The 26,946-nt window shown below is 34.3% G+C and overlaps 1 protein-coding gene across 31 annotated transcripts in view; it reads left to right on the top strand.

Moving 5' to 3' along the window:
* The window catches only part of DLG1 (discs large MAGUK scaffold protein 1), a 228,720-nt gene that overhangs the window by 68,415 nt on the left and 133,359 nt on the right, over nucleotides 1–26,946 (top strand). For 25 of the 31 annotated variants that reach the window (XM_072726180.1, XM_072726293.1, XM_072726258.1 and 22 more), the window contains one exon: nucleotides 10,331–10,495. In XM_072726180.1, the coding sequence (XP_072582281.1) occupies nucleotides 10,331–10,495 (165 nt within the window). Of the gene's footprint in view, nucleotides 1–10,330; nucleotides 10,496–20,227; nucleotides 20,815–26,946 lie in introns of those variants that run through there. The other 6 variants (XM_025990317.2, XM_025990315.2, XM_072726345.1 and 3 more) reach the window with 2 other exon arrangements.

Raw genomic sequence — 26,946 nt, 5'->3', positions numbered from 1 at the left:
TAAACTGTAGTTATAAAAGATTTGGCTAGAAGAATCTTAGGTTTTTATGTTTGCATTTAAAAAAATCTTTTCATGCATTTGGAAATTTTTATGTTATAGCTACCCATTTTTCCCTTTGTTTATTTGTTGAATAATCTATCTTTAATCCCGTGATATTGGTTGGAAATGTTACCTTTATCAAATAGTACTAAAATTCTATTAATATAAAGTACTGATTTTTTTTTCTTTTTTCACTGAACTTTCTGTTTACCCATCAGCAATACCATGTTTTAGTGATCAAGGTTTTATAATAAGTTTAAAAATTTGTTGAAGATAATTCACACTCATTACTCCTTATATGTAGCTTTTCTCTTTTTATGCCGGTTAGTTTTCATGAATTTTTAGTTACCTCTTCTATTCTAAATAAATGTATAAGCGTTTAAATAAATGAATAAATTTCTTGTTACTCTCTGTTGGAATCGTGTTAAAAATACTTTAAAAGCTAGGATGAGAGATAATATCTCGAAGTTGATTTCTTCCTCCCAAGAACATGTTATGTCTTCTTTTTCCACTTGGTAGTTGGGACATTTGAATACCTCAAATATATTTATTCCTGGATGTTTTATGTTTTTCATTTCTGTTGCAGTCTTTTATTTCATTCTGTCATCTGATTGATTGTATAAGTTTATTTTTTAAAGATTTTATTTATTTATTCATGAGAGACAGGCAGAGACATAGGCAGAGGGAGAAGCAGACTCTCTGTAGGGAGCCTGATGTGGGACTTGATTCCAGGACCCTGGGATCATGCCCTGAGTGGAATGCAGACCACTGAGCCACACAGGCATCCCTGTTTATATAAGTTTAAATTGGGGGTCAGCAAACTTTTCTATAAAGGGCCAGAAAGTAAATATTTTAGGCCTTGTGAGCCATTAACTTCTCGGCAACATCATTGTATTGAGAAAGCAACTCAAAAGCAGCCTCCAAATAACAATAATCAATACGTATATTACAAATGAGTATAGCTGTGTTACAGTACTACTTTAGTTACAAAAAACAGGCAGCAAGTCAATTTTGACAGTAGGTCAAAATAGTTTATAAATCCCTGACTTAAAACTATTGATTTCTATACATTCATTTCTGATTGGATTGCTAACAGAATTTACAGTTTTTCTGCATTTCTCTTGAGTTTTCTGGGGTTGCCATTAGTTCGTCTACAAATTGTGACCATTTTATTTTCTTTCTAATTTTTATGTATCTTAATCTCTTTTTCTTAGAATTCCTAGGCAGTGTTAGCAGTAGTTATGATGATAGTGGTATTTTTCCTTATTGCTAACTTTAATGTGAATGACTTTAGTGTTTTCCCATTAACTAGAATGTTGACTTTTTGGGTGGCTAAAAGGATATTAAATTTGGCAATGGTGGGAGGCACAGAACTGTGCACAATTGAAAATTATATAACTTTGACTCCTCAAAAACGTAATAGCCTACTGTTGACAGGAAGCCTTACTGATAAACAGTTAACATGTTTTGTATGCTATATGCATTATATACTGTATTCTTAGAGTAAACTAGCTAGAGAAAACTAAATTATTAAGAAAATCATAAGAAAAATACAGTACTGTCCGATATTTGTCAAAAATTAAAGTTTATATAAGGTGGTCCACTTTTAAGGATCAACTGTATTAGTGTTGCCAGCATTTTCAGTCATTTGTGCTGTGGCTCTAGGCTGCCTGAACTTCAAAATTAAATCCCTATGTCCTTGTTTCTGAGGCCATTTATTTTGACCTTGAAACTTAAAAGTATATTTTAACTCTTGAAAATAATGATTTGTAGCTGTTAAAGATCCAAAAAGTGGAAGTAATGCTTTTTGAGAAGAAATATAGAAGCTTTCTGTAGTTGTAAATGAATGTATTTCATTGATTATAAGAGACACCTTTTTTCAATTTTTTTTTGTTTTCCAAAAGTGCATAAAAATAGATTGTGATAAAGTTTTCTAAATATTTTATGAAGTGGAAATTTAGATCTTTACTATTCATAAATAGTAAACTTTGAAACTACAAAATAGTTTCCTTTTAAGCAAAAAATTTTAAATAAGAAAAATACCTTTTTATTCTATTAGATTGTTCTAGAATTGATCATTTTAAAATTCAAGTTTTTGTTCTTTGTAGTCATAATTTAATAGGTGAAGTGGAAGTTATGACTAGTATAATGACTATCAGATTTTACCTTTTTTCCATCTGTAATAACTTCTCATTACATAAGAATGACTTATTTATATATTGTATTTTAAAATTCTTACACACAGTATTCATACACGTATTTTCCCTTCCCCACCTTACAATTAGCCATTGCTTTTTTTTTTTTTTTTAAGATTTTACTTATTTTTTCATGAGAGACACAGAGAGAGAGAGAGGCAGAGACACAGGCAGAGGAGAAGCAGGCTCCACGCAGGGAGCCTGACAAGGGACTCGATCCCAGGTCTCCAGGATCAGGCCCTGGGCTGTAGGCGGCAGTAAACCACTGAGCCACTGGGGCTGCCCCAGCCATTGCTTTTGTAGCATATCTAAACGTGATCATTCTGGGTCTTTCTCTGATAGGTACAGCAGCTCTTGGCCCTTCCCTTCCACCCCCTCCCTTCAAACTTACTTAATTATCCCAAATCTCTTCAAGAAACTGATTAAAACTCTGAACAGTTCTTCTGAAAAATGCTCACAGCTCTTTGCAATTTATTTTTTTGGTTGCAATTTGAGGGGAGGAGTTTTAGAAAGATATATATATTAAGGTTTTATTTATTTGAGAGATAAAGAGCAAGAGAGCATAAGTGGAGGGAGGGGCAGAGGGAGAGGGATAAGCAGCCTTGTTACTTAGCAGGGAGCCCCTGGGATCATGACCTGAGCTGAAGGCAGACACTTAACTGACTGCGCCACCTAGTTGCACCTTTTCTTTTTTTGCTTTCAGAATATAATTTAGAAATGCTAGAAAAATGTTAATGATAGTGCCTTGATCTTCACTTTGTAGAAATGCTTTTAATGTTTCATAATTAAATATGATTGCTGGTAGATGCTTTAAATGTTTTTTTTCTCTATTAATAAGGATGGTTCCCACCCTACTGCCATAATTAGGAATGGATTTAACATTGTGGCAGATACTTAGATTGTTCTTTAAGCATCTACTTAAGATGATCATATGAACTTTGATCTGTTCATATGGTCAAAAAAAAAAGAATGCATGAACCATTGTATTTAATTTGCAGCTTTTCCTTCTAATATATCTTTGTCAAAATAAAATAAAATATCTTTGTCTTCATATTTGAAGTAAGATTGGTTTGTTTTAAGGTTCTGTAAACTGTGTAATGAATTTAGAAGCTTTCCATGTCCTCAGGAATGCAGGAATGAGCTATTTTTTGATAGAATTTAAAAGTACTTATAATACATTTACATTTATTGTGATCATTCATTTTTTAATTCTTCCCATATTTTATACTTATTGTAGTTTTCATTCATGTATTTTAACTTTCTTCCCATTTCCTAACTTTTTAGTTTCAAACTTTTCCTGCATGCCTGCCTGCCTTTCTTCCTTTTAATTTCTTCTCCTAATGATTTGTGGGTGTTCTTTCTAAACAGGTCTTTACCATTGAATTTTAACAAATATTTGAAATATTTGTATCAACATCTTAAGTTTTATTTATCCCCATATTTACAAATGCCCATTGTACCAACCCAGCATGTAAGTTTTTATTGAAATTTAGAAATTGAGTTCCAAATTGGTGGTGGTGGTTCTGTCTCTGCATTCCTCAACACATAATCTTCATCTGTTTTAGAAATGAACATTAAAGCCCACCACTGCACTTAATGCTGATGTCTTACTGTTTTTCTTGTAACAAGTATGTTGGGGAACAATGCTAGGAAAGCATATATGGTGCAAAATATTTCTTTTTAATGTATTACAAGAACAAGTATTTATAGATTGAGAAGGTAGGTAAGGAGACATTTACAAACTAACAACTATGTTTATTCTACTGATCAGCATTAATTTAAAAACCTTATACTAGTAATTTAGTACTTTTTTAATCTTTATTTCAGCCATTTTAAATTTTCTAATAGATTCAGGAATCTGCATGTTTTCCATTATCAGAAAACTTATTAAGAAACATTTTTGAAAAATATGTGACAGCAGTGAAGTAGTAACATACTTATATTCCAAATTAAAATAGTTTTCAAGGGGCAGCCCTGGTGGCGCAGCGGTTTAGGGCCGCCTGCAGCCCAGGGCCTGATCCTGGAGACCCTGGATCGAGTCCCACGTCAGGCTCTCTGCATGGAGCCTGCTTCTCCCTCTGCCTATGTCTCTGCCTCTCTCTCTCTCTCTGCATCTCTGTGAATAAATAAATAAATCTTAAAAAAATTAGTTTTCAAGTCACAGCAGTCAGTAAGTAATGTTGCCAATATTGTTAACCAAAATTAAGAGCAATGGAGGGTTTGATACTGAAGATAACCAACCTTAAAGACATAGAAAACAATGGGGAAATTTCTAAATGGGTATTTAGAATGTTCTTATTGTCATTTTTAAATCTCCCTCCTTCATCGCTAGCTAATTCTTTTCTAGTATAAGTGTTAGCTAAGTTAGACCATCCTTGTAGGAGGCTTAGTTCTATGCATTCTTCTGTATTAGCAAACTGGTTTTATATGAAATTTTCAGTGTTAAATTTTTTTGGTAATTGGTTGAAATCAACCTTTAAATTATAAGAAGTGCAGATGAATAATACTGTGCAATGTAATTAATGGTGGGCCTGGAAAGCTACTTGGAAATACTTTCTCAATACTTTCCTTGTACCTCAAGGAATCCCTTTTTTGAATCATTAATAAAAAACTGAATTCTCTTTCTGGGAACCGTATTTTGTTGTGTTCTTAAAATTGCCAGGTATAGGGGCACCTGAGTGGCTCAGTGGTTGAGCATCTGCCTTTGGCTTGGGTAATGATCCCAGGGTCCCGGGATCGAGTCCCACATCAGGCTCCCTGCATGGAGCCTTCTTCTCCCTCTTCCTATGTCTCTGCCTCTCTCTCTGTCTCTCATGAATAAATAAATAAAATCTTTTTTTAAAAAATGTGCCAGGTATAAAGGGACTCAGAGTTTAGGAGATTCCTACTGACTATAAATAAGACAGTTTGAGCTTTCAAAAGGACATTTGCAGTGAGTTTAAGCCAATTAGCTAATGTGTAATCCATCCATTTATAATGATATTTTATTATTTTAAATTTTTTAAACAATTTTATTTGAGTGAGAGAACAAATGCGGGGAGGAACAGAGGGAGAGGAAGAAGCAGACTCCCTGCTGAGCAGGGAGCTGGATGTGAGGTTTAATTCCTTAATTCCTAGGACTTTAAGGTCATAACCTGAGCTGAAGGCAGCTGCTTAGCCACCTGAGCCACCCTGGAGCCCCTATAATGACATTTTTTTTATAATGACATTTTAATAATTTTTAAGTTAACATATTCACATACCATAACATTAATCCTTTTAAATTGTATAGTTCTGTGCACAAGGTTGTGCAGCCATCCTCACTAATTCCAGAACATTTTCATGATCCAAACAGAAACTCCTAACTCACCAGCAGTTGATTTCCATTTCTCCCTTTCCCAAGTCTTTGAAAATCACTAACCTACTTTCTGGTTCTATGAATTTGCCTATTCCAAACATTTCATATAAATGGAATTATACAGTACATGGCTTTTTGTATCTTTCTTTTTTCACTTAGCGTAATATTTTCAAAGTTCCATGTTGTAGGATGTATAAATACTTAATTACTTATTATAGCTAAATATTCTATTGTATGAATATACCACATTTTATTTATCCATTTATAAATTGATAAACATTTGGATTGGTTTCCACTTTGGGGCTATTATGAATAATAATACTATGAATATTTGTGTGCAAATTTTTATGTGGATGCACCTTATCAATTCTCTTGGATATATATGTAGGAGTGAAATTACTCTTGTCATATGGTAACTCTTTTTACCTTTTGAGGAACTGCCAAACTGTTTTCCAGAATGGCTTCACTATTTCCAGAATGGCTATATTCCCCCCAGCAATGACAGTTCCTGTTTCTTCACATCCTCACCAATGTGTATTATTATTATTATTATTATTATTATTATTATTATTATCATCATCAGTTTTTTTGATTATGGCCATTCTGGTGGATGTGAAGTGATAGCTCATTGTGATTTTGATTTGCATTTCTGTGATAACTAATGATGTTGAACATCTTTGCATGTGCTTACTGTCCATTTGTTTATCCTCTTTGGGAAAATGTGTTTAAATCTTTTGCCATTTTAAAAATTGGAGTTTTTATTGTTGAGTTGTAAGAATTCATTATGTATTCAGGAGACTTACCAGATACCTTATGTATTCTAGATATGTTATCAAATACATGATTTGGAAACATTTTCTTCCATCTTGAGGGTGATCTTTTCACTTTATTGATACACACTTTGATGAACAAAAGTTTCTCATTTATATCAAGTCAAATTTATCTGCTTGTGCTTTTGTCGTTTTACGTGGGAGACCACTGTTGAATCCAAGGTTCTAAAATGTATATTTGTGTTTATTTCTAAGAGTTTTATGTTTTAGCTCTCATATTTAGGTCTTGATACATTTTGAATTAATTTTTATACGTAGTGTTAGAATGAGGTCTTACTTAATTATTTTGCATCCAGTTGTCTCAGCATCATTTGTTGAAAAGACTATGCTGGGAATCCCTGGGTGGCTCAGCGGTTTAGCACCTGCCTTTCGCCCAGGGCACGATCCTGGAGTCCCGGGATTGAGTCCCACGTCGTGCTCCCAGCATGGAGCCTTCTCCCTCCGCCTGTGTCTCTGCCTCTCTCACTCTATGTCTATCATAAATAAATAAATCTTAAAAAAAAAAAAAAGACTACGCTTTCCCATTAAATTCTCTTGGTACCCATGTTGAACATCAGTTAACCATAAATATGATGATATATTTCTGGACTCTTACTTAATTCTGTGCTGTTGATACATGTCTGTCTTTGCACCAGTATCACAATCTTGATTAAACAGCTTTGTAGAATGTTTTTGAAATTGGGAAGTGTGGGTCCTCCACTTTTTTCTTCTGTTTAAAGATTATTTTGACAGTTCCGGGCCTTTTGCAACTCCATGTGAATATTAGGGCCATCATCTTGTCAAGTGCTGAAAAAAAGCCAGAGAGCATTTTGATCAGGATTGCATTTAGTAATATCTAAAAACCTCTTAATTACTTTAAGAGGATGATAGCAAACCAGTTTTTTTTAAATCTTTACTTGACATCTTGTCAAGTGCTGAAAAAAAGCCAGAGAGCATTTTGATCAGGATTGCATTTAGTAATATCTAAAAACCTCTTAATTACTTTAAGAGGATGATAGCAAACCAGTTTTTTTTTTAATCTTCTTGAGAATGGTAAATAAAGGAACATTCATGTGTGAACCATATCAGTAGGTAAAGAGAAATACCCCATTATTATGTTTGCTATGTTTTTTTAAATGATTTATAAGGGTAGCTAATAGTGGCTAATAATTTTCTGGATTTTATAAAATTTATTTTGGCTCGTTTGTGTCTTTTTCTTTATAAGTGTGTTTCTTGGGGGAGGGGAGAGAATATTATAGTTTATTTTGGTTTGGTGTTTATGCATACACATTCTCAGCCTGAGTTGAAAAACATACTTTTATTTTCTTCTAGTTCCTATAATTATGATTTCCTTTACTTTTGTGTAAGAGGTAAGGTAGATTTGGTTTTCTTAAAATTATGTTCCTTTAAAAATAGATTGCACAGAATTATATATGTGTGAGAGTTAGAGACAAAGATTCTCTTGTAGATGAAAGCAGAATACCGTTCCCTAATGGACTAATATTCAATTAAAATTTGAAAATACTTTTTCGTTTTTATACTAGTTAACTGAATAAGAAAACCAAACTAATTTATCCAAACAACTTTGGCTTTTCATTTTTACTTCACTTAACCAATTGTGTATTTAGAAATACAGCATTCAGCTGACATTAGGTTTAGAGATGAGCAAATCATTATTCAGGTTTCTTGTTCACCTAGTTCTGAATTACTAAGCTTTTTTCTTTTTCTTTTTTGTAATGAAGTATAGATTACAAAAAATTTACCTTTTAACCATTTTTAAGTTTATGGTTCAGTGGTATGAATATACATTCACATGATTGTGTAACCATTAGAACCATCCATCCCCATAACTGTATTCATCATATAAAAGTGAATCTCTATTAAATAATGTCAAAATTCTCCCCTCCCTGCAGCCCCTGGCAACAACCATTATAACTTTAGATCTTTATGATTTTGACTGCAGTTGAGCCTTGAACAACATGGTTTTCAACTGCCAGGTCTCCTGATATGCAGCTTTTTTCAAATAAATACATGGGAAAATCTTTTAGAGATTTGCAGCAGTTTGAAAAAACTCACAGATGAACTGCATAACTTATATTAAAAACACTAAAAGTATTTATGAATGTATAATGTATGTTGATACTAGTGTTTTCATGATTAGAAAATTATAACTATATCATAATTATCCTTTATGATTTTCTTATCGTTTTTCTAGATTTACTGTAAGAATACAGTATATCATACATATGATACATAAAATATGTTTTAAGTGTTCATGTTAATAAACAGTCAGTAGTAGGCTATTAGTAGTTAAACTTTGGGGGAGTCAAAGTTAGACACCGAGTTTTGACTGTGTAGGTGATTGGTGACCCTGACCCCTTGTTCCAAGAATCAGCTGTACTCTGAGTACTTCATATAAGTGGAATTACACAGTATTTGTCTTTCTGTGACTGGCTTATTTCACTTAGCATAATGTTCACAAGGTTTCATCTCATGTAACGTATTGCAGGGTTTTTTTCCTTAGGCTGAAAACACTCCATTGTATGTATATACCACATTCTGCTTATTCATTCTCCATTGATAAACACTTGGGTTTCTTCCACGTTTTAGCTATTGTGAGTAATGCTACTGTGAACATGGGTGTACAAATCTCTTGTCAGGACCCTGCTTCCAATTCTTTTGGGTGTATACCCAGAAGTGGAATTGCTGGATTTATATGGCATTTCTATTTTTACTTTCTTGAGGAACCACCATCCTACTTTCCACAGTAGCTGTACCAATTTACATTCCCAAAAATGCACAAGTGTTCCAGTTTCTCAGTATTCTCACCAACACTTGTTTTCTGTTTTTTTTTTTTTTTTTAAAGATTTTATTTATTTATTCATGAGAGACACAGAGAGAGAAAGGTAGAGACACAGTCAGAGGGAGAAGCAGACTCCATGCAGGGAGCCCGATGTGGGGCTTGATCCCGGGACTCCAGGATCACGCTCTGCGCCAAAGGCAGGCGCTAAACCGCTGAGCCACCCAGGGATCTCCATGCTTTCTGTTTTTTTAATAGGAATCATCCTAATGGATCTGAGGTGATATCTAATAGTTTTGACTTGCATTTCTGTAATAATTAGTTATGTTGAGCATCTTTTCATGTGCTTAGCCATTCATTTACTTTAGAGGATTCTCTGAGTTCTGTGCCTATATTTGAATTCAGTTGTTTGAGGGTTTTTTGTTGAATTTTAGGAGTTTTCTGTATATTTTGGATATTAATCCTTTAGATTTGTAAAACTTTCTCATTCTGCGGGTTTCCTTTTACTCTGTGGAGAGTGTCTTTTGATACGCAAAATTTTAAAATGTTTATGAAGTCCAGTTTGTTTTTTCTTTAGTTACTTGTGCCTTTGGTGTCATACCCAAGAAATCATGGCCAAATGCAGTGTCCTGAAGCTTTTGTGTACCATGTTTTCTTTTAAGAGTATTACTGTTTTAGGTCTTACATTTAGATCCTTGATCCATTTTGAGTTAATTTTTACTTGTAAAAATTAGGTGAGTATCAGCTATGATGAATACAAATGGTGAAGTTAACCTGAAGTAACTACAATTTACATCCCAACTTTCTCCCTTAGAAGTTGTAGGCCTTCAACAGACTCCAGAGTTCCAGAATAGTTTAGGCAGATTCCGCCTATGTAATTGTTGTCTAAGTGGAAAGACAAATTCTGTGTGCTTCCTACTCGGTCATCTTCCTATACTCTGAATTATTTTTAATAATCAAATAATTTTATTAAAAATTGGCATGACTTTAAAATGGAAGCCTATTTCTCTCAGACTTTATGTATTAAGCCATACAATACACTTTTCATATAGTTAAATATTATTGAGTATTTGGCTTCATTAAACCATGATTTGAATTGAACTCACTTTGCTTTTCAGGATATTTTCATATTTAATCATTTTCTTTACAGAAATACCGGTATCAGGATGAAGACACACCCCCTCAAGAGCACATATCTCCACAAATCACTAATGAGGTGATAGGTCCGGAATTAGTTCATGTCTCAGAGAAGAACCTGTCAGAAATTGAGAATGTCCATGGATTTGTTTCCCATTCTCATATTTCACCAATAAAGGTAAGATGATAATTTTGTTGCTATGAACTATATATTACTTTTGTTCCTAGTATAGCTCATGGTCAGAGAGAACTCTTCTTTTTGTAGAATTTTTACCCCTTGATGGTTGATGGTTTATTAGTTAGAAGGAATTTCATAATATTTATTAGCATTCTAAAAACATTTTTAAAGATATATTTTATAAATGAATTTTATTCAGTGATACTATCTTTAAGCCTAATGATGCTATCTTTAAGCCTAAAAATTCCCACAAAAGGAAATAACTGTAATATTTCAAATACTTCACAATGAAATATTTTAAAAATGTTTTAAATATTAGTAGGTATAGGGTGCTTGGGTGGCTCATTCGGTTAATTGTCTGCCTTTGGCTCAGGTCATGATCCCAGAGTCCTATGATCAAGCCCTGCATCAGGCTCCCTGCTCCGTAGGGAGTCTGCTTCTCCCTCTCCCCCTCCTTGTGTGCTTGCACTCTCTCTTTCTCTCTCTCTCTCAAATAAATAAATAAAATCTTCTAAAACTAAGAAATAAATATTATTAGATATAGAGAAAGAGTATTAATATTATCTCCCCTCAGAAATAACCACAATCCTGGTTTCTTATAAAACTCTACCACATATTTAGATCCCCAGTCAATAGATTGTTTATTTTGCCCATCTTAAATTTTATATAAATGGATTATACTGTATATAATCTGAACTTCACTTTTTGGCTCAGCATTACGTTTCTGAGATTGTTTTCAATGCTCCAGGATTTTTTTTCTCTTACTAATATAATTTATCTTACTTTTGATGGATGTTGAATTATTTTCAGAATATTACTAATATAGAAAGTGCTGTTTAAAACTAGGTTATGGGGACACCTGGGTGGCTCAAGCGGTTGAGCATCTGCCTTGATCTCAGGGCGTGATCCTGGAGTCCCCGGATCAAGTCCCACATTGGGCTCCCTGCATGGAGCCTGCTTCTCCCTCTGCCTGTGTCTCTGCCCCTCTCTCTCTCTCTCTCTCTCTCTCTCTCTCTCTCATGAATAAATAAATAAAATCTTAAAAAAAAAAAAAAGATTCTCTTCTAAAAAAAAACAACTAGGTTATGTGTACTTATCTTTGTGGTTGTGTATACTTATCTTTCCAAGTGGTTATATAATTTACATTTTAGCAGCAATGTATTTATTGGTTATTCAGGTTTTCTGTTCTGTGATACAAGCTCTGAAGATTTTCGCTCATTTTTGTCCTTAATTCTTTTTACTAATCTATACAATCTTTTTTTATTTTTAAAGATTTGTTTATTTAGAGCAGCAAGTAGAGGGACGGACAGAGGGAGAGAGAAAGAGAATCCTCAAGCAAACTCCACTCTGAGTATGGAGCCCAAGATGGGGCTTGATCCCAGGGCTCTGAGATCATGACCTGAGTTGAAATCAGTAGTCAGCCACTTAACCAGATGAGCCACCCGTGCCCCTACAAGTTCTTTATATACTCTGGTTACTAATCATTTGTTGGTTGTATGTATTGTGAGTAAGGATAATTTTTTCCTAGTAAAACTTAACCTTTGTTTTATAATTCTCTCTGGGGGATGATTTCTTATTTCTAGTAAATATTTTGATGGTTATAGTACCATTTAGATTTCTGTTAATAGTTTTGCTAGGTTATTTCTTCTAGGAATTTGTCCATTTCATATTTATTTCAAAATATTATTAATATCATGGGAGTTTTGTCTATAGCTTATTTAGGTATGGCCCCCTTTTTTTGTTCCTAATAATGTTTATTTGTGCCTTGTTTTTTTCCCCCTTGATCAGTCTTTTTTTTTTTTTTTAAGATTTTATTTGAGAGAGAGTATGTGAGTATGAGCAGGGGGGAGGGGTAAAAGGAGAGGGAGGAGCAGACTCCCCACTGAGCAGGGAGCCTAACGATGCAGGACTCAATCCCAGGGTCATAACTTGAGCCAAAGGCAGGCACTTAACCAGCTGAGCCACCCAGGTGCTCCCCCTTGATCATTCTTGCCAAATAATGTTTTTTTCAGAGATTCATCTCTTTTTTAAAAAGTCTTCTTGGTTCCTCCCCCCATGTGCTGCGATCCCCACCCTCCCTTTTTCACACATACTTTACCTGCATAACATGTGTTCATGCACATCTATAAATATAAATGTATGGATAGTCTACATATAAATTAAGGTTGTGTTTGGTAGAAGCAAGCTGATCTTACCTTGCAAGACAAAATGAGAGATACAGAGAAGAAAATTTTGGTTGGCTATTTAGTGACAGAGACTGTTCTTTTCTCTTTCTTCCCTTCCTTACCATTATTATTTTTTTCTCTTTCTTTGAGTGTATTCTGTTTGGATTTTTTGGTTTGTTTGTTTGTTTTAGTTTCCTGATTTAAGTTGTTTGCTAATTATAATAGTATTAGCCTTTTCTAATAATATTTGATTTTGTAAACTTTTCTTTAAATACCACTTTACTGGGATCCGTGGGTGGCTCAGCAGTTTAGTGCCTGCCTTTGGCACAGGGCGTGATCCTGGAGTCCTGGGATCGAGTCCCACATCAGGCTCCCTGCATGAAGCCTGCTTCTCCTCCCTCTGCCTGTGTCTCTGCCTTTCTCTCTCTGTGTCTCTCATGAATAAATAAAATCTAAAACAAAACAAAAAAAACCACACACAAACCATTTTACTTTATCTCTCAAGTTTTAACATGTAATGTTTTTTATCGTTCTAACATTTTCTTTTATTCCCTCTTGTGATTTTCTTTTGCTCTATGAGTTATTTAGAAGTATGTTTCTTAATTTTTAAACAATGATACAGGCAGTCTGGATCTGACATTCCAGAAGGGGGTGTCCTGCAGGACCAGCCAAGAGAGTGCTTGGCTTCATGCAGGATAGAAATCAAACATAAGCTGGAGAAAGTGAAAGAAGTGGTGACAGGTAGAGAATAGCAAGTAGAGTGTCTGGAAGACTCCAAAGGGAAAGGAGAATGAGTCTCTTTATCACGTGGGGCCCAGGGATTGTATTGGAAAGGGGTCCAGAATAGGTGTTCCTTCAGGAATCCTTGGTAGGGTCCAATCAGAGGCAAATAACAGGTGCATAACAGGTGTTACTTTATAAATCATTGAAGTTAGAAGGTATTGATGCTAGTGTCAGCCGCAGTTTTTTTCAAAGCGAATATCCTGGAACATGTTTGGGATTCGACTCTTCTTAGATGTTATCAGGTGTTTGGGGGCCTAGGACAAACCTCAGAGAATGATTAGCTTTCTTGCTTCCCCTCCTTAGATTGAGAACATAACTTTTTTGATTTTTACTGATATGCAAAATATGGAACATAAGTAAATGGGGCCTAGCAGAAAAACAGCAGAAATGGAGACTTTCTAAAATGTAGTTCTTTCAGCTTCTCTATCTCAATAGGAGACATTTATTCTTTTCATATCTTTCATCATATCTTTTTCATCATATTTACTTGGAAGTTACTTGTTTCTTTTCCTTTAATGATTATCCTAGAAATTTTAATATAATTTTTAACTTAAAGCTGTAAAAAGACTTAAAATCTGAAGTTAATAGATATCTCTGTCCTCGTTCTGAATAACATAGAACTTTAAAACACTTGAATTCTAAGCATTGTCCTGCTTTATATGCTGTTCTTGTCTATTCCTATTTTCTCTTGACTGAATTATTAATATATAACTTTAATCAAGAAACTCTCCCAGGTTAGTATAATTCTTTGTTTCTGGTGTTTTGTGTTTCTGGTCATTCTGATTGTTACACACTATGCAAAGCCAGTTTGCACACACTCAACTCCTCACTCTTTTGGGTAGAGTGTTTTGGTAGTTACTTCCATGTGTATGCAGATTCTGACAGGTGGGTAGTGAGGTCCCACCTCCATTTTAAAAGCTGAATGTAAACAAACTGGTGAACATTTTAGCAAATTGACAACTTAAAATAAAAATGAGGAGTCCTATTAATTTCATTTCAGGAGAAGATTGATAGCCTCTGGCCCTTGGATTCAGTGTTCATGGTCACTGTTTTTTTTCCTTTTTTTTTTTTTTTTAAGATTTTATTTATTTATTTATTTATTTATTCATAGAAACACAGAGACACACACAGAGAGAGGCAGAGACACAGGCAGAGGGAGAAGCGGGCTCCATGCAGGGAGCCTGACGTGGGACTCGATCCCGGGTCTTCAGGATCATGCCCCAGGCCACAGGCGGCGCTAAACCGCTGCACCACTGGGGCTGCCCCTCATGGTCACTGTTAAAGAGGTTTAAGACAAACTAGATTATTTGTTCACTTATGTACCTATTGTCTGTTTCCTATAGAAAGTAAGCTTCACAATGAAGCTAGCTTCATCTTCACAACAATGAAGAAGGTTGTGGTAAAGATTAAAAATCCATGTAAAACCCTCATGGTTGATCATAGCCATTGCTTAAGATTGAATGCACCTATAGCCAGTATGAGTCTCTGGCAGATGTGAACTTCTGCATTGACTTGTCAGGTGTAAAATTTTTTAAACCTTTGATAAAGTTGATTATATGATTTTTGGGAAAAAACCATCTGTTATAATATTAGTTTTGTTTATCAGATAAGAACTACATTTAGTAAACATTTATTAAACATCTGTGCTAATAGCTTTGTTAGATTTCAGTGATTAGTATTTTTTATGGAGAGATATAACACAGAATGTAACATGAGAATATAAAGAGAAAAAAATTGGAGTATTCTGAAAAAAAGAAAATTGACATTTGGACAGGGTATTAAAGGTGTGGACAAGATGCCAGTTCAGAGGAGGAGCCAGTTACTGAAGAAAATAAGTATAGTAGTAGGGTGATAATCAGAGGAAATTGTAAAAATGCAGGAAGGTTTATGGTACTGTAGCTTAGGGAACTGTTAGCAAATGGGGGCCTCAGTCCTAAGCTGATGAGTGGCCCTATGAAGGGTTTGCCACCATGAAATGGACTATGAAATAATCTATCAGGTTCTTGTGGAACTGGTGCTGATTCTCATTACTGAAATAATGAATGAAATAAGATAGTGATTGAAAGTTACTTTATTCAGGTTTTATTTGGCCTAAAGGTAATTATGATTTAAGACTCTGAAAGGGAAGCTTTTTGCCAGAGCTGGGCAGTTTCAAGGAAGAAATTGGCAATATAATGGTGAAAAATTGTGTGGAAGAAAAGGATGCAGTACGTAAATTTTTATGGTATATAAGAAATCTTTAAAGAAAGCTTAATTTTAAATAGTTACGAATATGATAGTATATCATAATAATAATAACAGTGTCAGGATTCATGAAACTGAAATTGAACTGGGAATTAGGGAAAATGGTCAGAACAGTAAATCAAACAAATAAAACTGAGCCTATTTTAAAATAGATTTAAATCAGGGTGAAGTGACAAAGAAGAGAGTAGGTGCACTGCTTATTATGGGATGTTGTGTTGATCATTGAGGAAATTAAAGAATTCATATTTGGCTTTTGTTTTCAACGGCAGGGAAAATTATGTTCCAATCAGTATGTGCAAAGTAAACATAGTTAATTAAGCAGGACTTGAAATCAAAGATAGAACAGAGTGTGTGAGCAGATAATTATTTTAAATAAGTATGTCTCCTAGCCTGGATACATTTCATACAGTCGTACTGTGTATACTGTCAAATAAGGTCACCAGCACTAGTTGGTAGTTTTTCAAATATTATATGACTTGAGGGCAGCAGAAAGATAGACATAAGCAAAAAAAAAAAAAAAAAAAAAAACCTGTTGAATATAGAATCCTTCCCATTTTGAGTATATTAATGGGTACTTTTTTGAAATCAATTTTGTTTTCACATCTCTGGAATATATTAAAATGTTAAATTTTATCTTATCTTTTTTGGATGGCCCTGGTGTATTAAGGTAAGCTTATAGCTTGCATATGATTTGACCACAAGATGGTGCTCTTACAGAAGGGATTTGTGTGTATGTGTGTGTGTATATATATATATATATATATATATATATATATATATATATATGAGCAGAGTTTTTCTAAGCAAATAACCAGTCTGTGTCATAAATCTTCTCAGCTTAGTCTTATCCTAGGAGAAAACTCCTAGAAGAAAACATAGGCAGCAATCTCCTTGACATAGGTCTTGGTAATGATATTTAGAATCTGACACCAAAAGCAAAAGCAGGAAAAGCAAAAACAAACTAATGGGACTACATCAAACTAAAAAGCTTCTGCAGGGCAAGGGAAGCCATGCCACCAAGAAGAAAAGACATACTACTGAATGGGAGAAAATAATGACAAATCATATATCTGATAAAGGGCTAATATCCAAAATACATTAAGAATTAATACAACCTCCTAGCAAAAAACTGAACAATTTTATTTAAAAATGCGAGAAGATCTGAATAGAATTTTCCAAAGAAGACACACAGATGGCCGGCAGATATATGAAAACATAGATGCTCAACTTCATTAATCATCAGGGAAATGCACAACGAGATACTGCCTCACACCTGTTAGAATGATTATTAACAAAAAGACAAGAAATAGTAAGTATCAGCAAGGATGTGCAGTAAAGAAGCCCTCATGCACTGTTGGTGGGAATGTATATTGATGAAACCATTGGGGAAAATAGTATAGGAGTTTCTCAAAATTGAAAATAAAGCTACCATATGACCCAGCAAATCTACTTCTTTGTATTTATTTGAAGAAAATGAAAATGCCAATTCAAAAAGATATATGCACCTCCATGTTCATTGCAGCATTATTTACAGTAGCCAAGAAAGAAACAACCTAAGTATCCATCATTGGAAGAAAGAATGAAGAAAATATTGTACATGCGGTAAAAGAGAATGAAATTTTGTCATTTGGGACAACATGGATGGACCTTGAGAGTATCATGCTAAGTGAAATAAGTCAGAGGAAGACAAATACCAGTGATTATCTTTTCTAATGTGGACAAAAGATTGGTGGTTGGTTATATGAGGCAGGGGAGTGGGACAAGTGGGTGAACTGTATAGTTTTTGTCTTGTTTAAATAAATTGAGTAGAAAAAAATTTTTTGAAGTCTTATATTAGTATAGTTGCCTATTTTGAAATTGAATAAGCCAGATCATAAAGAGTGTAAGGAAAGTCCCTGTTATGTTGCATTTATAGTATATTCGTTACTTTTAGATTATATAATAACAATAATAATAATCCACTAAATGGATGTACTCAGTCTACTTCAGCTTTATTGTTTAGAGTTCTAGTATAGATAATACTATCATTTGTGAAAAAAAGTTGAACTATACAGAAAAAGAATGTATTTAAATCATACTAAAATGTTAATAGTTATTCACTGATTTTGACATTGTGTATTTTTTTATTCATTATTTTAAATAAATTTTCCAGATTCAATAATGAGCTTAAATTTTGTTTTAATGGAATAGAGTTTATTTTTCAACTCTGCTATATGAGTAGGGCTATTCTAAAGTAGAAATCAGTGAGGAATTGATCACCTTTCATCTCCCAATCAAATCATATGAAACCATTTGTGATTTACATATGGCTTTGTATGCATATATTGACTACTGGGTAATGGATGAGATGATGCTAGAATTGTGTAGCACAGGTAATTGGTTATTTTCATAAACTTTTCTCAAAACTCAGAGTTGCTTTGTCAGTGGATTTGAATAGGAAGTCTGTGCCCTGAAAAGTACTTAGGTCCCCTGTCAGCTTTAGGATAAGAAATCTCTGTACACAAATGGCTTACTATTCATTGTCTATGTTTTTATTGTTTGCAGTGTGAGTAGGAAATTTGCATTCAGCATTTGTGTACACTACCCTCATCCATACCAATCCAGAGTAACAGAACCTCTGTTACTTCTAGGATTTCCCCCATTTCAGGTTTTCATCAGACATAGATCACAAGGTACATCTTTTGGGGCCAAAAAAATTACTGGAGCATTCGTATAAACTACACGAATCAGTTGTTTATTAAGTACCTGGTCCATATTACTGTTCTGTTTTTTAGGAGGTTTAATACTTTTCCTTTAGAGGATTTTTTTTTTTTAAGATTTTATTTATTTATTCATGAGAAACAGAGAGAGGGAGCCAGAGACACAGGCAGAGGGAGAAGCAGGCTCCATGCAGGGAGCCTGACGTGGGACTCGATTCAGGGTCTCCAGGATCAGGCCCTGGGCTGAAGGCGGCGCTAAACCACAGAGCTACCTGGGCTGCCCCCTTTAGAGGATTCTTGATTCTCTGTTTACCCTTTGTATTTTCCTCTGTTGCCTTGCCCCTAAATGGACAGGACCAATCCGTCTAGGGTCACAAAATTGCCAGCTACTATCTGCAGAGGCCTAGGGAGGAAGCACCAAACTGTGTTGTAATCTCTGTCACAAAGCATCTTAGCTCTCAAGAGTCCCACATGACAATCAACCCTTGTGGGGTATCCATCTGTATCTTAAGGATGGAATCAGAGAGAGGGTATTAGCATCTTTGCTTGCTGAATCAGGATTTGCAGTAGACCTGGAGGTCATAGTTTGCCAATACTACTTTCTAATAGGCTGCATTTAGCTGGTGCTGGTAAACACATAATAAGTAAGTTTTTTTTATCAGTCCACATCTGAAAAAGTAATATGGTCAAGATTGGGACTTGGGATGTGCTTGTATCCATTTGAAAACTAAATTAGCCAACCATTAGTAAATTATCAAGTAACATTTTTATTCATATATTGTTTTAAAATGACCATATGTTGTATACTAATGTAGCAGTGTTAACAGGACAGACTTAGGAGTCTGTGGCTCTTAAGCTTGAGGTTGCTTAAGAGTCACTTAGAGGTCTTTTTAAAAATGAAAATTTCAAGATCCCTCTTACCCTAAAACATTCTGATGAGGAGGGGATATCAGTCTGTATTTTAACCAGCATCCTAGGTGATTCTGAGGTAGACCATTATGTTGAGAAACACAGACTTGGGATCCCTGGGTGGTGCAGCGGTTTGGCGCCTGCCTTTGGCCCAGGGTGCGATCCTGGAGACCTGGGATCGAATCCCACGTTGGGCTCCCGGTACATGGAGCCTGCTTCTCCCTCTGCCTGTGTCTCTGCCTCTCTCTCTCTCTCTGACTATCATAAATAAATTATTAAAAAAAAACACAGACTTAAATATTAGATATTAGGGAAATGTCTATCTAGTAATCAAACAATATTATTTAGTGAACCCCAGAGTATTATTTATGTAGTGTTGGATAAAAATGCTTTGCTGGTTATAAAACAAAAAATTTACCTTTAATTCTTTTGCATTTTAAAAAGTCCATGACTTGCTTATCTTAGTGTTTATAATGTATGAGAAAGATGATGGTGATAATTCAACAATTATCAAAGCATTATCAAAGCATTAAGAACCAGTATATTACATAAAATGATCATGCCACATTTTAAATGGATTTTACTCTAGCATTAGATCCTCAGAGTTGAATGTAAATACCTTTTAAAAAAACTTAGAATCTAATTAATGTGAGCTCCTTCCTTATGTGGAAATTTATATGTGAATGACAAAGCCTCCTTTATTAAAATTATTTAAACAGTCATAACTATTGGCAAGAGAATCTTCTTGTATTTTTAAATTCAGTTCATATTTATAATTATTTAAGCAGTGAAGATGCCATTGGCTTTTACTACAGACTGTGATTGAAACTTCATAATCCAGAGTTTCTCCCACCCTGTGCATTAAATCAGGCAGCCCCGAATGGTCTTGGTAGTCCAGTGTTTATAACATCCTTCTTTACCTGCTAATCGACCTCACTTCCTGGATTTCATTCCGTCTAGTTATCAGCTAACAAAAGAACAGCTTTTGATTCCTGCAGACGCTGGTGAAAAAATAATCATGAGAAAGACATCAACCTTATGCCGTCTTTTTTGTCTGCAAATATAAACTCAGCCATCATAGAACTAACAGGTACAGAAGGAAGATACAAGCTCTTTCATGGGAAGAAATTACAGAGAAAATGAGCATCATTTTTCAAGGTTTTTATTTTCCCTGATCTACAAGTGATGCTGCTGTAATTCTAGCTGCAGTTTTTACTGATCATTCACCACTCAGCAGCTGGTAGAGAAGTAAGCCTGCTTGGCAACCACCTGCAGGGCTGCAGAGATGAATTACATTTTCGGGAACAACACACTTCTATACTCTCGCGCCAGTCGAGGAGGCAATACTAGCTCTAGCCATGGCTCAGTAGGCCCAAAGCAGAAACATTGGGCAAAAAAGGGCTCATCAGATGAACTGCAAGCTGAGCCAGAACCTTCACGCTGGCAGCAGATAGTTGCATTTTTCACTCGAAGACACAGCTTTATTGACTGCATCTCGGTAGCCACCAGCTCCACCCAGGTAACATACCACTTGTTGAAATTATTTTCAATATATTTTGGTTTACGTTTGCTTTGCAAATGTATTAATATAGATTTCTGATTATTAAAAATAGAGTCTTATGCACTGAAACCTTGGATGCGCAGAAATGTATGTTTTCAGTCCGTCTATTTAGGTCTTCAGCATGAAAGAGGAAACAAAAAATACTTTCTCTTTTGCTCTTATGTAATACTAAACAAAACAATCTCTGATTCTGTGAGGGATTTCTCTAAAAATATAAATCATTGATACATGAATTACAATGTAAATTAATAATGCTTGTCTCCTTATTTTTAGACTGTTAAATGCTATGCAGTATGATGTCTAACCAAAAATTACCTATTTATTTAGCTTTTGTATGTCATTAGATAACCTTCAGGAGATTGTTATGGTAAAGAAACAAGATAATTTGAAAGATTTTTATTTTTAGTGTTTTGAGAATAAATTGAATACAGTTGACTTTTGCTACATATATTTACAAAGTTCTACTAGATTATGGTTTATTCAAGGCATTTAATGAATCCTTCAGTTTTTATAAATATATATTATCTAGGATTAATTTAAAAGCATTAAACTTGTGTAATTACACAACGTAGGAATATTTTTTCAAATAGTTGACATTTTAAAAAGATGAGCAAGCACTAAAAATCTCCCAAATTAAAAAAAATAATAATATAAAACCAAGTCTTTTTGAGGAAATGAGTAGTGAGAATAGTGAGGGAAGTAGAAAATAATTAAGTGAAATATTTATTTGGCATTAAAGGAGATTAGGGGGCTATTCATATTTTAAGATAGTTTCAATAGATATTTATGAAAGGATAAGAAATAGTCTAATTTAAAAACACAGGGATTGCTTTTGTCCTTTGACATCAGTAATAATAAAATTTATACACATATTGTGCTTTTTAGAATAAATTTCTTTAAAACCACCTTTTAAAAATAATAAGCAGCACAATAAATATAAACTGTCAACAGTTTCTTGCTTTTGGTTACCAGAATTGTCTTTCAGTAGTTTTGAGTTTAAAATAATGTCAGATTTTTTTGAGTAAGGTATTATACTTATTTTTCTTACATGTTTGAGAAAAAGGAATTACTGGGCTAAGGAGAGTCATTAATTGTTATGAAGGCACTGATGTTATAATCAAAACTTCTTCTGAAGCAAGGATATGATTTAACTCTTAGATTGAATACTTGAACTTGATTTTGACTACAATTACACATACCAAAAAAGCATGCAAAGACTAAGATTTGGTGTTGTTAATTCATTACAAATTAATATTAAATGATAATTTCCATGGTCAGTAGAAAAAGATGTACTAAAAACTTTTAAAAATTTCCATGTAGTTTATATATATACACACAGTAGTGTATTTGTAGACACACACTACTACTAATACATAATTCATCTTATTAGAGGCATACAAATGAAAAAGCAAGCAAAATAGTTCACATAAAAAAACTATTGAAACCACAGAATTATGTGATAATTACCTAGGAATTGGAGAAAAAGTTGTTATTGAATTGCACTAAAATAGTCATAATTTCAATAGAAATTCTTTTCACAGTCCTACAAAACCATTTAAAATTTTATTTTCTTCCCATTTGGTTCAAATCATTTGTCATACTGATAACTGACTTAGTTTTTATTTCTTTCATACTTTATTTTTATAACTTTTTCATTACCTTTGTATTTCATTTCTAGAAGTATAGACATTAGGTCAAAGGTTTTAGCTTTTTTTTTCCTCCTGCTCTAAAGTATCATCCTGCCATTTTTCATTCTATATATTTTTCTAACTGATGAGTTAGATATATATCCAAATCTCTTGTTATAACTCAATGGAATTCACTTTACTGGATAAAATACAGTAGAACTGAGAACATTAGACTGATTTGAACTTTGGTTGATGCTAGAATATGCTTTTCAGTTTGATCTGTTGACTCATGGCTGGCAGTTTTTAATTTGTAGCACCAGAAGGATTTGCATATTGTTAAAAACAAGGTGGTAGATTAATGAAATTTCATGATTTATTGAGCATATACTACATATCTGTGAAGTTAGTACTATGACAGTGTTTTGTTCTGTGATTGATAAATAGCAGCAGTGGTTACCAGGTCTTCTATTTCACTGTTAGAAATATCTTTTCTAAGATTTGAGAACAGATTAACTTTGAATCTAATTCCTTGTAAGTATGTGGCATGATACTTTTAGCAGTTTGGAGAATTATTAAATCAAATTTTATTAATTTGAAAGTCATTACTCTGATTTAATATCCCCCCAAATACCCTCTATGAATGAAAAGAAAATTTATTTACTTTAAAGATTCATTTAAATTGCTTATATGTTGGAAATAATCACATTCATAACTCAGGTTATCTGCCAGGTTCTACTGCAATGTCTGGAATTTAGTATGAGTCATTAATTTTTTTTATGATAAGGAAACTAAGTATTATAAACTTCTGCAAAATTCCCAGCTTCTAGGATACTACTTGGCATATAGTTGGTGCTCAATAAATGTTTATAGAAATGATTATTTTCCATTTTAGTCACCTACAACCTTGTTGGCTTAATGGCCTTCTAAAATATAGCACCTAATCCAAAACCTAGGTACCAGTTTTTCTTGGATCCACTTTCCTTCCCTCTCCAGTGCCTTTAGTTTTTCCACATTTTTTTCTCTGCTCTTTTCTTTTCCTCCATTCTTCGTATTTCCTTCAAGCAACACAAATCCCCCACATACCTGATTTCCTCACCCCTTTGGGTCCCCACACAATGATGATAACTGTGCAGCTTACAAACTGGTTCTCATTTTTGTCATTTGGTTATATCCCAGAAGTTTACATGGGGCTTGTTTTTTGTTTTTTTGTTTTGTTTTGTTTGTTTGTTTACTGTTAAATTTAGAGGAGTTTCTAATTATTTTACTTCAGTGTAAGTTTTTTCTGTTTTGTGCTTCATGCTACTTATGTTCTTAATTTTGAGTAATTATTACAGAAAAAAAGAACCTACATGTTGCCGAACCCTCCTCATTTCCTTGCCTCAGAATTCCCTCTATTCTTGCATTTAAGATCACTTGATACCAGTCTGCCCTGTCCTATTTATTTAGCGCACTCAGCTGTTCCAGTCTGGGACTAATTTTTATATTCATGAGGGTTTTAAAGAACTCCAGCATATTTCTAGTATTTGCTACTTGATTAGTCCTTAGGTAAAAAGTTTTGCCTCTGGTGATGAGTGTTTATTAAAGAATATAGTAGTCATACAAACTTTTAACAGCTGTGAAGTGGCAGGTCATTTTGAATGTGTGTTTAGCAACTGAGCCTACATTTTGGGACTACTTGAAAATCCCTGACATGGATCATTATAAATGATCAAAGTCAAACAGGATTCCGCCCTCCCCCAAACAACTGACATGCCATATTGAGCTGAAAACAACAAAATTCTTTTCCTAGGAATGAATGGAACAGACATAATGACTTGTCATAACTGAAGTAGAACAATAAAATTTTCGTAAGGGTTGAATACTCTACTTTAAGAGGAAAAACCCTATCCTATCTTAAAATGCAACAAAACACTTTTCAGATAACCATGTGGAAAAATATGTAAGCTAATTTGTATAAAAAGAATATAATTTGTCCTAAACAGATGCATTTTAGATTATAAAGGATTTAATTTTGTAAAAATTAAAGCTGTACATTAGACATATTGTCCAAAAATGAAGATAATAGTATCAACTTCATTGAGTTAAATATACTAAATGATTTAATATATGTATCATACTTAGACCAGTGCCTGGCTGCCATTACTTCATTATATTATTATTATCTTTTTGTATTACTTTACTTTTGATAGTCCGTGGACAAATTCAAATATAGATAATTAGGAATTACAGTTCTGGGCAGCTGCAGTGGCCCAGTGGTTTAGCGCCACCTTCAGCCCAGGGCGTGATCCTGGAGACCCAGGATCAAGTCCCACGTCAGGCTCCCTGCATGGAGCCTGCTTCTCCCTCTGCCTGTGTCTCTCTGCCTCTCTCTCTCTCTGTGTCTCTCATGAATAAATAAATAAAATCTTTTTTTAAAAAAGAGGAATTACAGCTCCTAGGGTAGTGCAGTTGGGTAGGGTAGACATTCAAGTAAATTGTTGACTGAATAACTCTAAGTACAGCGATGGACTTTTTTTAAGAACTCCAAACCTCAACACCTTTAACTGTAAGATTTAAGGGGGGCCACAAAAGAGTACCTCACTTCTCATGAGACCACCAGTTCCCTGACTTTGCCTCTCTTCCCAATATTCTCTTTGTAAATTATTAAACCAGTCACAAGTAGACAACTAAATTTAACTGATTATTCATCTTTTACCAAGCTTTTCTAAGTATACCATCAGGACAAATTTTATACTCTATTTTTTTACCCTTAATCACCACAAAAAGTCCCTACTTTCCAGATCACTATCATTCATTTCATGGTCTCTCAGTGATTCTGGTATATCTTTCATCTGTTTTAAACTCCCGTTTCTCTCTGGCCTCCCAAGCTCTTCAGCCTTTCGGAACTCCCAATTTGTTGTCAGGAAAATTTCCTTTATTTTCAAATTCTTGTGTGATGGTTCACCCTTTTTCCTCTCATAGACCCCTGACATTCCCCTGAGGATACTGTTATTTTTCTATACCCCTCACAAAAAGTGGAACTTTATCTGTCACACCTCATGCACCATGGGACCAGCAAGTGCAGTTGATGTCTTGCTTATCATTGATATTTATGGATGATTGTACCTCTTCTCTCTTAAAAAAAAAAAAAAAGTAGATGCCATCAGGTAGTATTTTCCACTTCCCCTCCTTTTCTAATCATCTGCATCCCTCTCAGTCAATCCTACTCATTGATGATTTGAACACCTGGTTTACTGTCTTCTCTGTTCACTATTCCTATAATTATTACTAGTGATTTTCAGTACCTTGTGTGATCCGTCCAATATCTTGACTTCTCAATTCTTTGATACCCTTATCTCTAGGAATCTTGTCTTTTATTTCACTTGACTGTCCTGCTTAAATAGTTACACTTAAGACCTCACTACTATTGACCATATACCACCTACAGAATCTCAGTTGCAAGCATTTCAAACTAACTAGCACTTCCTTTCATTTTAGCTCACTTCCCCTATTACAATGATTTTTTTTTTTAAGTTATCTTCTGAAGACCTTCAGCCTAACTTTCTAGTATCTATCACTCCTTTTATGCTCTCACTTCCCTCCTTGCCTTGCTCAGATTCCTTGGTCCATGACTGTAAGTACTGCCTTTCATGATCTCCGCTCTCTTGCCCCTCTGACACTTCATTGGTAAGATTCCACCTTAGTGGATTGCAATTTTTTCTCTGCCACACTGGCTCCAAAGCTGCACATTAAATTTCCAGTACTCATTTCCTTGTCCTCATTCTCAGTTGATGATCTTACTCTGTATTCACCCTGTTAAAACAAATGATCCATCTGTATTCCTATGGCTCACCCTTCACTTCTTAGTCCCTTTGACTATTCAAGGACTTCTGAAATTCTCTTTTGTTCATTGCATTATTTGTCTTTCCTCCTATATTGAATTATTCTCATCAGCATATATACCTCCTGGAATACCTCTCATTGAAACAACCAACCAAAAAATCCTCTTTAGGAGTGGATTGTCAAATCCAATGATCAGTTCAGAGTTTTTGTTTTACTTGACCCCACAACAGCTTTTACACCATTGATTATTCCCTCTTTTATTTTTTCTATTTTTATTTAAATTTAGTTAATTAGCATATAATGTATTATTAGTTTCAGAGGTAGAGATCAGTGATTCATCAATCTTATGTAATACCCAATGCTCATTACATCATGTGCCCTCCTTAATGTCCATCACCCAGTTACCCCATCTCCTCATTCCTCCAGCCCCCTTCCCCTCCAACAACCCTCAGTTTATTTCCTGTGATTAAGAGTCTCTTGTGGTTTGTCTCCCTTTCTGATTTGATCTTCTTTTATTTTTTCCTTTTTTCTCCCACGCCTCTCTGTTTTGTTTCTTAAATTTCACATATTAGTGAGATCGTATGATAATTGTTTTTTCTGATGGACTTATTTCACTTAACATAATACCTTCTAGTTCCAT

The sequence above is a fragment of the Vulpes vulpes genome, chromosome 1 (assembly GCF_048418805.1).
Source record: "Vulpes vulpes isolate BD-2025 chromosome 1, VulVul3, whole genome shotgun sequence".
Classification (NCBI taxonomy): domain Eukaryota; kingdom Metazoa; phylum Chordata; class Mammalia; order Carnivora; family Canidae; genus Vulpes; species Vulpes vulpes.
This window is presented reverse-complemented; position numbering and strand designations above follow the sequence as displayed.